Source organism: Taurulus bubalis (assembly GCF_910589615.1).
Source record: "Taurulus bubalis genome assembly, chromosome: 8".
Lineage (NCBI taxonomy): Eukaryota > Metazoa > Chordata > Actinopteri > Perciformes > Cottidae > Taurulus > Taurulus bubalis.
This window is the reverse complement of record NC_136596.1, coordinates 6,630,833-6,643,043: the sequence shown is the minus strand read 5'-3', so window position 1 is coordinate 6,643,043 and position 12,211 is coordinate 6,630,833. Positions and strand designations below refer to the sequence as shown.

Here is a 12,211-nt window from a genome sequence, read left to right as displayed (position 1 = left end):
GTGCCCTCACTATGGTAACCATGTGGTAGCAGTTTAGTCTCCTAATCTGGCTGTGTATGTGTGTGGGTGTGTCTTTGAGAACGCGAAGGGGAAACAGTGGGACAAAGGGAGCATACATGTGCTGTGTGTTGATTTAGGCACTTTACCTCAACATGCCCAAACGTCACTTACATGTGTCATTTATCATGCACCTTTCGGTTTGGTCTGCGGGCCCAGTCACCTGGTGAGTGTTTGACGACTGCACAGAACGACCCGTTAGCTTTACACACTTACCTAGACTCACCCCGACGTTTACCTCCAAGCTCCCGAACACAGAGGTCATTGACGCACAAGACATTTGGTCTCCAGATGCTTGAATTCATTTGTATAGTATGGTGACTCACCTGCTTTTATAAATAAATTCATTCAGAGCGTTTCAGATTTTTTCCCATGCTGTTAGGCTCATGATTATTCATGTGTTCCACGAACAGGAAAACATTTTCCATAATTTTTTGTTGCCCATAAAAACACTAAATGACCCAAATGCTTTCACGGCTGCTATACTCACTCTCATGCACACATTTTGTTTTGAGATATTCACTCTTTATATTGGACTTTTGGGAGTTTTTTTTTTCCTTACAGTGAAGGAATAAATATGCCGGGGTGACATCAGGGTTCATCTGGCACATTCAAGGGAGTGCAAAACTGAATTCTGAAAGGATCTATAAAAAGAAAAAAAAAGCATAAAACTTAATGGTGAATTTGAAGTGAATAGTTCAAAGTCTTCTGGCTTGCTTAGAATTTAAAATGAAAGAGATGAATGTTTTAACCCGATTCAGTTCTTCAGTTAAGAATATTGCTGACCTCCTTTTTTGTGTTTTCTATCAAGTGTGTTTTATTTATAATTCACGATGTACATTTATCTGTGTTGTCTTTGGATTACAAAAGCATTAAGCCTTTGTTGTAGTTAAGGCTATTTGTCTATTTGTCTCTGGCCTATGCCAAAATAAATCATGTGCATCATGCCTTTAACTTTAAAAAAGTGAATTGTTTGACTGTTCTTAGTAGTTTTGTCTGTTTCTTTGCTGCCTTCTTCGGTTAAAGTCTGTCTTCAAAATGAGTTTTTAATCTCAATGTGACGTTCACCTGTTTGAATAAAGTAAAAATAAAGAGGAAAAAACACAACCATACCCTCCTTCTCTTCCCTCCTCAGGATAGCGAAGGGCTACCAGACATCTCCTGACCTTCGTCTGACCTGGCTGCAGAACATGGCAGAGAAGCACAACAACAGGAAGTGTTACACTGAGTCGGCGATGTGTCTGGTCCACGCTGCTGCCCTGGTGGCCGAGTATCTCAGCATGCTGGAAGATCACAAGTACCTACCTGTTGGCAGCGTCACCTTCCAGGTAGAGAACACAGATACAAATATAAAAAAACAAATTAGCAAGGAACTAATAATAAATAAAAAAACATGTCTAGACTGAAAGAAGGAACAGTTACAGCCACACAAATTAAGCATTCAGCATTTGTTTGTTGTGACTGTTGCTTGTTTTGTTGAACAGAGGCAAACCCTCCTTCTCTCAACACACCACATCACGCATCTCCTCACGGATTTCTTCCAATTTTGGCTGCGTGTGTCCAGAGGGGGGAGCTGTACTCTCAAAACGTCAACATATAAATATGGTCCCCTGGTTGCTCTGCTTAACGCAACGCCTTTGAAGTTGTAAGGATTGGGGGGGAGGGAAAGGGAATATGTGCTCGCGTGGGAGAAGAACAGACTGTTCCCCTGAACTGAAAACAAAGTTATATCAGTAACTGTGATGGAGTTATTGATGAGCTGTGTCACACGCATGGCCTCTGTGGCGCTTTTGTACAGGACACTCTAACATGCATCAGTCCGCAGGTCATTGATTGGATGTTCATCAAATTAGTTCCATTTCCCACTTTAGGACATCTCCTTTTAAAATCAGTCGTGTAATTGATTATTTGATTAAGAGGGCTAATTGATTGATTAGCTGACTGGTTTTCTCCTCAGAACATCTCCACCAATGTGCTGGAGGAGTCGGCGGTGTCGGATGACATCCTGTCCCCGGACGAGGACGGGGTGTGTTCGGGACGCTACTTCACCGAGAGTGGCCTGGTGGGGTTGTTGGAGCAGGCTGCAGAGCTCTTCAGCAATGTGAGACCATGAAGCTGCATTATATTTATGTTTAAAGTGTAGTGTTAACATGGAAACCTGTGGCTGTATGTTATTTTAGATAAGGCATTAAAGAGGACCAAACTGTACTTAACCCACAACCTTAGAGTAGGTTTAATGCAGTAACTATCAAGTTAATAGTTAACACTAAGAGTAATCAGAGTGAACCTCGTCTCTGTTTGCATTGAGTCGTTAATGATAACTATTTGGGCTGTCATGCTAATAGAATTTTTCAAGTATTAGATGCAAATATTTCCTCTATATATTGTGTGTGTGGTCACCCTAACTAGCAGTGATGGCTGTCTCATCAGGGTTGTCTCTTCGAGGCAGTGAACGAGGTCTACAAGATCATCTTACCAATCCTGGAGGCTCACAGAGATTTCAGAAAACTGGCATCCACTCATGACAAACTACAGAGAGCCTTTGAGAACATCATTCAGAAGGTAAAACCTAAACGGCAAAGTGTTCTTTGGAAAAGGCAATTAACGTAGTGAGAATGAGAATATGTTACTGATATCATATTGATTACAGAGTGATCTAAAAGCTCCTCTTCTCTTCCCTCCAGGGCCACAGGAGGATGTTTGGAACCTATTTCCGGGTGGGTTTTTATGGGGGCAAGTTTGGCGACCTGGATGAACGAGAATTCATTTACAAGGAGCCAGGGATCACACATCTGCCTGAGATATCACACAGGCTGGAGGTACGAGAGAGGAACGTGTGTGTGTGTGTTGAACTGAGATGCATGTGGTGAATTCATGTTTAATTGAGGTGGAGTGAAAAAGGAAGATGGTGCCTGGATGGACTGGTGGAACCTGATGATGACTGAGAGATTTTGAGTTGAACAGAATGAAAGAATGTCAGACTCAGTCATCCATCTGTTTTTAGTGGGAGAAAAGTTTTTAAAAGGAGAAATAATATCACGAAGAGTAAGACAATGTCAGCCACACTCTTGAATCAAATAAGTAAATGAATCATAGGTGTTCTTTTAACATTGTATTCTTCAATGAATAGCGTTGAATGACATTGTAATCTGTATAATATTTGCATGAGAGTCATGAAAGGCTATATTATGCACTATACTGTATATGAACAACACAATTTCGCCCACTCCTAGAACTTCTACAGTCAGTGTTTTGGAGAAGACGCATTGGTGATGATCAAGGACTCGACACCAGTGGACAGAAAACAACTCAACCCCAGCAAGGTAGGTGACCACTCCCATGATTACTGCTCCATGTGTACTGTATTAACAAAGTAGTAATCATCCAGCTGATGTATACGATATACTGGATATAATATGCTAAGTTGAAGCTTACTACACCACTTTTTATTTTTTATTGATGACAATATGACATACAAGGATCGAAGAACAATTTTTTTGTGTGTATGTTAATCAGGCTAGTTTTTCAAGTAGGCTACAATTATCAGAACATTAGTATGTGGCTCAAAAGTGTACTGCAGATACAAATGTTAAATAAAAGACGATGGAAGAAATTCAGCAAATTTATTAGGCGACACAAATCAAATTTCCTGCCACCCACTTGTGGGTCCTGACCCAGTCTCTGGGAATGACTGATGGAGAACATGCACATTTAGATTTGCAGAAACTGTGCATTTGAATGTTTTGTCTGCTTTGTTGCATTTATTGAAAAACTGTCATAAACCACCTCTCCTCTCCAGGCGTATATCCAGATCACTTATGTGGAGCCCTTCTTTGATGATTATGAGATGAAAGACAGGCTGACAAACTTTGAGAAGAACTACAACCTGCGCCGCTTCATGTACACCACGCCCTTCACGAAGAGCGGGCGTCCACGGGGGGAACTCAACGAGCAGTACAAGAGGAAAACCATCCTCACCACCATGCATGCCTTCCCCTACATCAAGACTCGCATCAACGTCATCCAGAAAGAGGAGGTAGGTGTCGACACTTTTTTTTTAAGGACCGTTTCTCCACTTTTGAAGACTGCAGCAATGAATTTGTTCAATATTACCTCTCTCTTGCTTCCAGTTTGACCTGACCCCTATTGAGGTGGCCATAGAGGACATGCAGAAGAAGACTAGAGAGCTAGCAGTTGCCACGCATAGAGAACAGCCCGATGCTAAGATGCTACAGATGCTGCTTCAAGGCTCTGTGGGAGCCACCGTTAACCAGGTACGAGCGTTGCAAAGCGACGCTTCTGTTTTGCAGTCCCTGCTCCGATTATAGCGGAAATTATCACTTATCTCATGCTTAACCAACTGATGGCTGTTCGCCCAAAACGATGGCTCTTTGTATCACACAAAGCCCTTGTGTTCCCTGAGTGTTCCTTCTTACTGTGCAGGGGGAAATAAACCCGAATAATTTACCTCTATTTATCTTATCACATTTACAGTTTCCATTGTAGTCCCAGAGTGCAGGTGGTAGACATGACAGTGATCACACATCAAAGCCTTCACCCCATCCACAACTCTAATCCGTCCTTTTGCTTCTCGCCTGATTTAGTTAAAATGTCAATTCATGGCCCTTCTTTCCTTTTCATGTCCCTGCTGCACGGCATGCTGAACCGGAGGTCTCTTTGATCTGATAGCTTCCAGGTCCTGCCAACCTGGCGAATGTTGGAGTAATGATGAAGCTAGCTACAGCGTCTCCGCTCCCTCCGCCCTTTGCTTTATCTTCCAGCGTCTAATCTGACAGGTCCCTCGCTCCAACCCGCTGGTTGTGTATATATAATGCTAATGCTCAGCAGCTCCGTAAACATATAACTCTTGACTGTAATCAGTACAGGAGGCTGGCTTTCTGTGTGTGGGTCTGCAGCTCAGACCAAGGACTGAGGCCCAGGCCCCAATGCGCTTATGATGCTAATCAGAGCTGTTTAACTGTGCCTGTCGTGATGCAGGCACTCTGCAAGTGTGTTGTGGTTTTATGATGAATATAAGTTAGGCTAACAAGATCTCATACTGGGCAAATGGGAGCCAAATGGTGGCTGTATTCAGTGTTAGCGGGGACATTAGCCATGCAGGCGGCGAATCATGTCTCCTTCTTTGATCTGATATCTTCCTCATGTTCTCGTTCAGCATCTCGGGCTCGCATTAGACATTCAGTTAGGAAGTCATTTCCCCCTGCCTGAACAAGGGGCATTCGCATCCCTCCTTTGTTCATACACTCTTGAACGCTTCCCCTCTTACCTCCTCTCTTTCCTTCCTCCCCTCTGTTTTTGCTTTCTCTTTCTTTGCCTCTCTAACTTTGTCCCTTTTTGTTGTTTTTGTCCCCCTCCCCCTTCGTTTGTAGGGCCCATTGGAGGTGGCCCAGGTCTTCCTGAATGAGATCCCAGCGGACCCGAAGCTCTTCCGTCACCACAATAAACTGCGTCTGTGTTTCAAAGAGTTTATAATGAGGTAAGATACGATCAAAGAAACACCACCGAGTGACTCCACACAGCACCAAAGTCATGCAAAAATGAGGAAAAACACCACTAAAAATACAACAAGAACTTTCACGGTGAGCCAAAAAACCTAAAGGAATTCACCAACTATTTTACTTAAATTTGCATTTCTGCTTCCCTTTATTGTTACCAGTGGCTGGCGCTGGCTCAGTAGGTGGAAGTGTAGAACAATACTTCAAAGAGATTGTTGAAAATTCAGTTTGTTTGTGAGACTTGACTTGAAGGAGTGAAAGTCTTCTCCAGGACGCTCTATATATACATCATCATTGGTGTCAGTGTAGGATGATGAAAGAGACAAATCGGAGACAACTGTGATTGATGGAGACCGATATACTGCTGCTTAAGCAAAGTGTCATTCAAGATGCAGAGATGGGAATGATACTCAACAGTAAAGTGCAAACCAGATGCTAGTTAAAGAAACCAAACATGTACAGTAAGAGGACTGCGAAGAAATATTACCCATCGTGACAGGGGATTTTTTTTGCTTCAGTTTCCTATATGACATTGAAGATATGTTTCCTCATAATCACTTCTTCTTGAATTGCAAAAGTGTATTGTTCCCAAGAGTTTAATTATATTTTGAATATTCTGAACATTTAAAACCACCCTACCCACAGCAATGTGTCTTGAGAATATGCTGATTTTGTGCAGGAGATGTGTGTTTTTTGTGCAGGCGTCCCGTGTTTGTGTGTGTTTGCTTTCATCTCGTGGGCATTTTCAGTTTCCCTCCAAAAGGTGGTTTTCATTTTCTTACCCTCATGTCACATTCTAGCTGCCTTGATTGCTACAAGCAGCTTGGCAAATATTTACTCTCATTTCATAAAGTTTTTTCCTGCTGGCACTCGACCCTTTGTATACCACTCTCCTTGATAGTGGTGTTCTAATAAAAACCATGATTTTAGAAATCTTATTTCTCCACTGAATTAAATATCTCCAGTCATAAAGACATCAGGCCTCACACCTAAACTTGGCATCTTCTGTTCAATTATTTACTGTTAACAGATGCACTATAACATTCTGGGTAGGTTATGCAACAATTAATATTTCATTCAATTAACTATTATGCATGATTTTTCTTAAAAAATCTAAGTCAGCCCATTTGATCTGCGAAATGTGTCTCCAAAGCTATTATGTCACATGCTACTACTTGTGCATTGATGGCATTTCTAAAATGCGTTGTCTTAGTGATTAAGGCTTGAAGAGATGAATGTTGGAGAGGCTGTTTTCTTGATTGACAGGTGTTCTGAGCCTATCGGAAGCTGATGTATAGTCCCATCTCCCCTTTGCCCAAATGTTGATTATCTACCCCCAGTAACAGACAAAGATGATGTGTATAGTCAGCTCAGAAAACTTGTGAATGATGTGACATACAGAAAGAGAGATTAATTTTCTTCGTCGGTTGATACAAATAAATGTATTTAAATATTGCAGGTACATCGGGAGAATTCATTTGAAAGCTTTCAAACCAAGCAATCGGAGAGAAAGCTACATATCCGTTGATGTTTTTGTAGCTTGGAAAATCATTTTCTCTTGTGAAGTGTCCTTAATGCCCCCTGGCCAGCGTATTTACTGTATACTGTTACATGACATTGCTATTTCCATATTACCCACTTTAAAATTGATGAGATAAACTCAGACATGTGTTTGCAATCATCCCAGCCTCTCTTATTTCCTGCCGACGGCTCTGTGTGTTGGCCATTATACAAGTCATGATAAAGGACCCCATTCCTGCCCTCTGCTCTTTGTTCAGCTCCGATCTTGTGGCATTTTATTCGTGATTTTGAGATTTACCTCGGCTGCGTTTTGAAACCGCTGTGTGGGTCATTTACAGTTTAACCCACATTCTAGCTGAGGTACTTGGAAAGATCCAATATAGGAGTTCCTTACAGCCTTGTACATTGTTAACTCGCATGTAGAGCTCTCGCATGCAAAAGGAGTCCAATTTATGTCAAGTAGTTCCAGGACGTTGGCTGCATGAAACGGCGCATGCGTTTCTGAAGGCTCGAGGACAGGGAGGGGATTACCGCGAGATTGTTTTGCATAGAATCGTTGTTAAAGCTGTTTTTAAGGAATTTCATTAAAAAGGTCAAGGAGTACATTTCATCTCATGCAATGTCATTTAAGAACACAGAGTTTAAAACTGACTCCACGCTGCTCTCGGTCCTGTAGGTGTGGTGAGGCAGTTGAAAAGAATAAGCACCTGATCACATTCGACCAGAAAGAGTACCAGCAGGAGCTGAAGAAGAACTACAACCGCCTGAGAGAGAACTTGAGGCCTATGCTGGAGAGGAAGATACCTGAGCTCTACAAACCCATCATCAGGCCTCGACTGGAGAACAGGTAAACAGACCCAGCCACTGTTTTTAACGAGACAGCGATGAGAAGAAAAAAAAAACATGCGTCATTGATTTCATCACTCTCTCTATGATTGCTGAACCCAAAGAGAAGTGAGAACAAATGGAACTCAGCAGAGATCCATTCACAGTGACCGTGTTGCCTCTACAAGTATTGATGGCTGAACCAGAGCCACAGTACACAGATTGAGTGCTGAGCCAAAGCCCTGGCCACATTGTACCCTTGAATTAGTAAGGACTGATTGCTCACTAAGTGCTTTTATGACCAACCATGGTAATCTTCATACATCTTGCAATGTATTTTCATGCTGAGTGATGGGCATGTACTTCAAAGGGATACTTTTCCCCCAAATTTAGAATTTTCTATCAATTACTCAGGAAAAGGAAGAGAGCGTCCAAAATCCGTTGCTTCAGTATCCTTGATTGAATGAACTTGGATGAGGACTGATATTAACACCAGCAAAAGTATATGAACATTTTAATAAAAATGCAATAAAATTTCCCGTATTTATACAAAAAAAATCCTATTTTTATGCCTTGCTCAAGGAAACATTTACAGTATGTCTCTACTACTACCTGCACTGACCCTTAATCTTCATCTTCCTCACCATCATTCTTTATCTTGAGTTTTCCGCGTCTTCCCTCATCTACTTGTCCTCCCTCCGTCTCACAGGGATTCCTTCAAACGTCTAAGTTTCCGCAAAGCTCAAGAGGAAAACTCCTGAGATGCCACGACTCGTCAGAGAGAGAGTGCTATGGAGAGGAAGTGGAGGCCGTCACACAACCGAGAGAGGAAACGAGAAGATAAGATGAAAGAAGAGGAAAAAGCGAGGAAAGGAACGGCTGGAAACAGCCTTGGAATCCTCTGCCGTGTGGACGCACATTGTGTCCACAATGGAGGACTCAGTCTCTCAACAGTCCAGCAGTGCTTATTAATGTCTGCTGCACGTCCACTTTTGTGATTTTGCGGTTGTTTGTTACAGGAGGCAAAAAGTGAGCGAGCACATAGAAATATGGAGGTGGCAATATTGAGCAAAGTGTAGCTTATTGAGCATTTCACTGTAAAATCTTCAGATGCCTTGGCACTGTTGATTTCCTTTTTTTGTTTTTTTAGATAACTGCAAGTCCTAATAATGCTGCAAACATTTCCTCTGGGTTGGTACCGAGGGAGATGAGAGTTCCTCTCCGAGGCCCTTGCTGGCCCGGGGCCTGTGTGTGTGTGCCAATAATGCTTGTGTCCTGTGTGTATGTAAGTGTGTATGCAAACGTGTCAATGGATGTGTGTTTATTTCGATAATGTTTGGAGTAGAGGATTTTGGTGCCATACTGAAGTCACTTTGTACTCCGTGATGATAAATGATTCAGTTTTGTGCTAAAAGGCCTCTGAAATTCCACTGGGTGTCTTTGCATGAAATGTGCCCGTTAAGAGCAGCAAGCGTATGGATGGATTTGTGCACTGGAAAAATAGACACAATTTCCCATGTTAGCTCTTAAGGCCATTCTTGTCTTAATCATGTTGAACATACAGTACCTGACCATGTAGCTAATGGAAGAGTTTAACTTATTGATGTAATTACACAGGAGATAGATAGACTTGCTGTATCTGAGGCTCAAAATCACACATGGCTTATCTCTAAATACTCATTTTGTATATAGTAGATGTACTACATCAGATAGTTACAAAGATGTTTACAAAGGTATGAAAAACTATTTTTCATTTTATTGAAATGTATTTTTAGATAAATAATAGCAATAATGATATGAATTGGAAATGTCCTTCAGGCATGATTCAGTGACTGAGTGTACTGTAACAACCTCAATGTATGTTCCAGTAGTTTCAGTACCTGTAAATAGTCCACTTCCTCCTATACACAGAGTGCCAAATGGAATTCCCCCTTACTTAAGAACAGAGATACTATAAACGCAACATTTTGAAAATCACCCCACGCAGCTGTGCTTTGCAGTGTGCGTTGTGTTTACTTGTCAAAAATACATTCCAGAGGAGAAATGTACTTCTGCTTGGCAGTATTGAGTAGTGGCAACCTGATTTCCTTTGACATCCATAAACAGCTCACTCTTTATTTCATGTACGTGTACTTGCCATTTAAAAAGTGTGTGTGTAGACCCTTTTTTTATAGACATTGATACTCATTTGAATATTTTTCGCTCTGTTTCCAGGTACATCTGTTATTTATGAGCTGTAGAATGTTTTTAAATGAATAAACAAGTGAGTATTAACTAAAATAGATACCTATTTTTGAAACATGCAGTACATTGCTGAAAGTGGGTGTTATAAGATACATTGGTGGCATTCAACCTCTGGATATTGCATTTATGTTTCTTCATCAGTTATTTTATGTTAACTATTGTTTTAAAACATTTTTCTTTGCATTCTGTGCTGTTAAAAAATGAAATAAAAGTTAATATATGCACATTTGTCATTTCTGTGTTAAGTGTCTCTTTTAAAAACTTTCTTTCAAGAAATGGCCTAATATTACAGAGCTATATCATTGCTGAATGGCAATTGATAAACTAACACAACATTTAAAGATTCAATTTCCACGTTATAAATATTGTCATTTAACTATATCCATTTTACTGGTGTTTCACTCCAATAGGATTAATACAACGTGAATATATATGACGCGAGCTTAAAAGGAGGGAAGAACTCGGGAGGAAAAACAAAAACTACAACCTTCTGCTGTCGCGTCAAAGCGACGTCATCACTACTCGACGTCGACAAGACGGACACAGGTTTGTTGTGGATGTTATGAACAAGCAAGTGTTTACGAGTACTCTGCGTTATATCGACAGTAGTTGTTTTTTTTAAGCACGTGTTGCTGCACCCGCCGTAAGCTCCAGTGAAGCGCGTGTTTAATGGCGGCACCGCTGCCGTAACTAGCTTTGAGTGACGGAGAGCAGACTTGTGATGCCAAGTTAGTCCGAACTCCCTCGTGCCACATCTGTCAGTAAGCGTCACTCTTCCGCGACGTTAGCCTGCTGTCACCGCGTGTTACTGCGCTGTCTGGTGCTCTCAAAAGACGAGAGTGGTTACACACGCGTCACTCGTCACAGACAACTTTTGCTCTGCAGCCTTCAGTATGCGTGGAAGGCAAGCTGTCACGTGTTTCTGCCTGCAAGGAGTACGCATGCGCCCTGACCTGCCACAGCGTAGCCTTTCACAAAGTCACTTAATTATCATCTTTCTGATGTTGGTCATGTTTCAAATGGCATTTTCTGGTGTTATTTTGTTTCTTGTCTGCTGTGCATTGTTGACTTTTTCTCTGTATGAATTTTGGCTACAAATGAGTTTCCCCACTGGGGATTAATACATTTTTCTAATCTAATCTATTATCCATTTTTGCTCCGCTTGGCTCATAGCGACCCATTTGAACCCTCTTTGAGTCACTACTTGTCATTCCACACTATAGTAACAGTATGTATATATATATATATATATATATATATATATATATATATATATATATATATACATACTGTTACTATAATATATATATATATATATATATATATATATATATATATATATATATATATATATACACACAGTGAAGTGAACATACTCACCAGTCACTAAAATCACAAAGTTAGAAAACACACCGGGTCATATAAGTCGTGTTTTTAGCCAACCTCTTATCAGAGATCAGAGAGAGATTGTTTTTTTGTTTTTTTGGCTTCTTCTTGTATTTGTAGATATTATCCTCTTGTTTTTTGTGTGCTCATAATTTTATGAATTTACTCCTGCACCGAATAACCACTGAGGATTTCCTGCTGTAAACGGTAATTGCACCTCTGTCTTGCCAAGCCTGCCTTCATGCCCCAAGCAGCCTAAATGGAAGGATTGTGACCGTAAAAACTCTGCTGTACAGCAAGAGAGCTTTAATACAGGCTGCGGCAGATCGTTAGCTCTTCCCTGTGCGGGGCTAAGGTGTTTGGCTAACATAATGACTTACTTATACCTCCACTTCATTAACACAGATCAGAAATACCATCATGAAACAGTTTTTCCTGTTTGGAAAACATTTGCAGAATGTGTGAACAGATTGAGTTTGGCATTCAAGTTTGAGTTGAGCATACAGGCCCTGACAGTTTTGGCTTCGTCGCAGTACACTGGCAGAACATTCACAGACTCAAAGTAAGCGCCTCAGCCCACAGGAAGCTATAGAATATCAACTAAAAGTGTTGACCGTAACTTACGCAAACACACACTTTCCCCATCACCCTGTGATAGATAG

General features: G+C 41.1%; 1 protein-coding gene across 1 annotated transcript in view; it reads left to right on the top strand.

The window, feature by feature from the left end:
- The window catches only part of dock8 (dedicator of cytokinesis 8), a 48,597-nt gene extending 38,210 nt beyond the window's left edge, over positions 1-10,387 (top strand). The window contains exons 39-48 of the mRNA XM_079221917.1: positions 1,193-1,385; positions 2,015-2,158; positions 2,488-2,619; positions 2,742-2,876; positions 3,291-3,380; positions 3,857-4,093; positions 4,188-4,331; positions 5,448-5,554; positions 7,771-7,941; positions 8,629-10,387. Of these exons, the coding sequence (XP_079078043.1) occupies positions 1,193-1,385; positions 2,015-2,158; positions 2,488-2,619; positions 2,742-2,876; positions 3,291-3,380; positions 3,857-4,093; positions 4,188-4,331; positions 5,448-5,554; positions 7,771-7,941; positions 8,629-8,680 (1,405 nt within the window). The 3' untranslated portion in view covers positions 8,681-10,387. The remainder of the gene's footprint in view (positions 1-1,192; positions 1,386-2,014; positions 2,159-2,487; positions 2,620-2,741; positions 2,877-3,290; positions 3,381-3,856; positions 4,094-4,187; positions 4,332-5,447; positions 5,555-7,770; positions 7,942-8,628) is intronic.
- The last annotated feature ends 1,824 nt before the right edge of the window (positions 10,388-12,211 follow it).